Source organism: Balaenoptera acutorostrata, chromosome 2 (genome assembly GCF_949987535.1).
Source record: "Balaenoptera acutorostrata chromosome 2, mBalAcu1.1, whole genome shotgun sequence".
Lineage (NCBI taxonomy): Eukaryota > Metazoa > Chordata > Mammalia > Artiodactyla > Balaenopteridae > Balaenoptera > Balaenoptera acutorostrata.
Genome location: NC_080065.1, coordinates 91,094,105 through 91,097,840, shown reverse-complemented (window position 1 = coordinate 91,097,840; position 3,736 = coordinate 91,094,105). Strand labels below are relative to the sequence as shown.

General features: G+C 42.6%; 1 protein-coding gene across 1 annotated transcript; it reads left to right on the top strand.

Annotated features, from left to right (window-relative positions):
- The first annotated feature begins 461 nt into the window (after window positions 1-461).
- On the top strand, window positions 462-1,987 carry LOC103018812 (alpha-aminoadipic semialdehyde dehydrogenase-like). Its single transcript, XM_057540798.1, has one exon. The coding sequence runs from the start codon at window positions 549-551 to the stop codon at window positions 1,761-1,763; it is 1,215 nt and encodes a 404-aa protein (XP_057396781.1). The 5' UTR covers window positions 462-548; the 3' UTR covers window positions 1,764-1,987.
- Window positions 1,988-3,736: the final 1,749 nt, after the last annotated feature.

Sequence of the window (3,736 nt, the reverse complement as noted above, 5' to 3'; positions counted from 1 at the left end):
GTTTTCTTGTGTATATTTCTTTTTCTAATGAGTTGTCACATGTGCTTAATGTCAACAACCAACAAGCACTTCTTGCGAGATTCAAAAATGGTTGCATTTGCTTGAAATACTGAGCATATGAGTCAATTACAAAAGCTTGTACAATAATTAAATTGGAGTGCGCCTCCTTGGTTCGGTGTGTGGCGTGTTCCCGGTCTGCTCTGCATGTTATGACCACCTACTGTCCTGCTAACAATGAGCCGATAGCGAGAGTCCAACAGGCCAGCATGGCTGACTATGAAGAAACCGTAAAGAAAGCCAGAGAAGCATGGAGAATCTGGGCAGATTGTGCAGGTATCGTAAAAATGGCAAATATCCACATACAAAATGTGGAGAATGAAAGTCTCTTATGATTCCATTTCCCAGAAATTACAACTGTTAATATCTTTTATATTCCTTCAAACTTAATGCATATGATTCCTGCTCCAAAGCGAGGAGAAGTAGTGAGACAGATTGGTGATGCCTTGCGGGAGAAGATCCAAGTACTAGGAAGCTTGGTGTCTTTGGAGATGGGGAAGACCTTAGTGGAAGGTGTGGGAGAAGTTCAAGAGTACATGGATATTTGTGATTATGCTGTTGGCTTATCTCGGATGATTGGAGGACCCATCCTGCCTTCTGAAAGACCTGGCCATGTACTCATTGAACAGTGGAATCCTGTAGGCCTGGTTGGAATCATAACTGCGTTCAACTTCCCTGTGGCGGTGTATGGCTGGAACAACGCCATCGCCATGATCTGTGGGAATGCCTGCCTTTGGAAAGGAGCTCCAACAACTTCCCTCATTAGTGTAGCTGTCACAAAGGTAATAGTCAAGGTTCTGGAGGACAACAAGCTGCCTGGTGCTATTTGTTCCTTGACTTGTGGTGGAGCGGATACTGGCACAGCCATGGCCAAAGATGAGCGAATGAACCTGCTGTCCTTCACTGGGAGCACTCAGGTGGGAAAACAAGTGGCTCTTACGGTGCAGGAGAGTTTTGGGAGAAGTTTATTAGAACTCGGAGGAAACAATGCAATTATAGCTTTTGAGGATTCAGACCTCAGCTTAGTCGTTCCCTCAGCTCTCTTTGCAGCCGTGGGGACAGCCGGCCAGAGGTGTACCACAGCGAGGCGCCTGTTTTTACATGAAAGCATTCATGATGAAGTTGTTAATAGACTTAAAAAGGCCTATGTACAGATCCGTGTTGGGAACCCGTGGGACTCTAATGTTCTCTATGGGCCACTCCACACCAAACAGGCAGTGAGCATGTTTCTTGGAGCAGTGGAGGAAGCAAAGAAAGAAGGTGGCATCATGGTCTATGGTGGCAAGGTTATGGATCGCCCTGGAAATTATGTAGAACTGACAATTGTGACAGGCCTTGACCACAACGCGTCCATTGTACACACAGAGACTTTTGCCCCAATTCTTTATGTCTTTAAATTCAAGAATGAAGACGAGGTCTTTGCATGGAATAATGAAGTAAAACAGGGACTTTCAAGTCGCATCTTTACCAAGGATTTCAGCAGAATCTTTCGCTGGCTTGGCCCAAAAGGATCAGACTGTGGCATTGTAAACGTCAACATTCCAACGAGTGGGGCTGAGATTGGAGGTGCATTTGGAGGAGAGAAGCACACTGGCAGTGGCAGGGAGTCTGGTAGTGATGCCTGGAAACAGTACATGAGAAGATCTACTTGTACCATCAACTACAGTAAGGACCTGCCTCTGGCCCAAGGAATCAAGTTTCAGTAAAGTTGCTTTCAATTGACATTTCAAGTGTTTCAGGCATTGTTGCATCTCTTTCTTCTGAAGAAGACAAAGAAAATTACTATTTGTCTTGAATAAATGGATCATTTTGAATTTGACAGTGGTTAATCCCTTATGCTTCTGAAGCCTAAATCAAGAGACTTTTTTAAAAAATAAAAATTTTCATGACATAGCCTTAAGTAATAAAAGATAGATTAGATGGATTTTTATGTTACTAGTAGTTACTGATTTTTTTAAACTTTAGCATTATTTTTATAATTTAGAAAAAAATAGTGCATGCCATGGTAGGAATTTGAAAAGTACAGAACATAATAGGGAAGAAAATAGAAGTCTTGTCAGGAGGTGCAGGAACATCTCCTGAGCAAATAAAGAAATCGGTAGCAAGTAATGATTCACGTCACCCTCCTCAGCAGGTGTTGGAAAGGGTGTGATTGAAGGGAGTGTCCCTTGTTTATACCATAGCACAGTATCCCTGTGGAACGACTTGCTGTTTAAGATGTCTGAGGGCATTCATCATTATCACAGCTTCTCTCGCTCAGGATGGCTTGTGTCAAAACAGAAGAAATCTGGGGGGCGGACGGAGATTTTGCTCCTGCCCTACCTAGAACCTGCACCTGCGGATGACTGTGTGGAATTCTATTCAGAGCACATCTGGATTTCTTATGCAACCTCAGACCATCTTCTTTAGCTGTTAGGCTTCTTTAGTTGCCCTTAGGTTTGTTCTCAGAATAACCAAGTGTGTAGCAGCATGTGTTCGCGGTGAACTCGGCATAGTTCACTTTTTCTTTCCTGGGAGTCCACGTCCTTCCCTTGAGAAGCTGCCTGGGAGCTGCTGGAGTGGCTCAGCCCAGGGCCCTGTCGCGCTCACGTGGGCCCCTGCGGCTCTGTCTTCCTGGCAGCCTTCACTCCCCTGGAGGGCAGCAGCCGCCACCCCGTGGACTCCTGCCAGGCTGGACTGGGACAGAAGCCTCGCAAGAAGATGACACCTGTAGATGACCTGATGTGTCAGGATGTATGGAGAGATTTAGACAACTGGCGAAGAATTTGGGGTTGAGTTATGACAGAGAAGCAAGCAAATGAAAAAACCAAGCAATTATAAATTTATCAGGGAAGGAAACGTATATAACATGTTCCGTGGCCCAGCTGTGACTAGTTCACCCAGGTATGCTGTTGTCAACCTTGAATATTAAGCCAAACATGGACGATAGGCCTTCTGAGAGCATGTTGGCAGGAAAAGTTCAGGGTTTGAAGGTAGGTCAGAGAGGCAGGCAGTTTATGTTCTGTAGTGGAAAATCAATAATGCCTAAAATTACAAAAGCAAGAAATAGGAACATAGGCTTATAAAATATAGGGAGCTAAATTCTGAAAATATCATTGCTTCAGGAAAGGGCAAATGGGGGGTGGGGCATGGAGACAGGAGGGATTATTTTCCATAACAAGTCTTGTAGAGCTATTTGACTCTTTAAATCAAGAGAATGTATAACTTTGATTAAAAATTCAAATCAACAACAAAAAAAATTAAACTGGAGCAAGAGTAATGAGGCATAAAGATCACATTCACTAGCTAAACTTAAGAGTGATGTTTTGTTGAACTGCCAAGAAAATTAAAATCAAAATATTCTCATATAACTTTATGAATGGTATAGAAATCTTTGACAACAGTATAAGATTGTTACTCCACTTTTAAAATTAAACATTCAGCCAGAGATCAGCAAATTTGATGAAATGGAACTGAAAAAGGCTCATGCCTTTATTTTATTTTATTTTATTAGCCTTAAAGACTCAGTTTTGCTAAGACATAATTCACCCAAACCTTGCCTAAAGAAACCGACCACGCTTTTCAGTTAATTTGCACATAGAGAATATCTGTTCTGTGAATGGACAGAAAAATAGGGATCATATAAACGTGTCTTTTTCCATCCTTGAGGAAGAGGCTGGGCAACAGAAAAAAAAATGTA

Excerpts from the sequence above, each read along its gene's own strand:
- LOC103018812 (XM_057540798.1), top strand. The coding sequence starts at position 549 with ATGGGGAAGACCTTAGTGGAAGGTGTGGGAGAAGTTCAAGAGTACATG.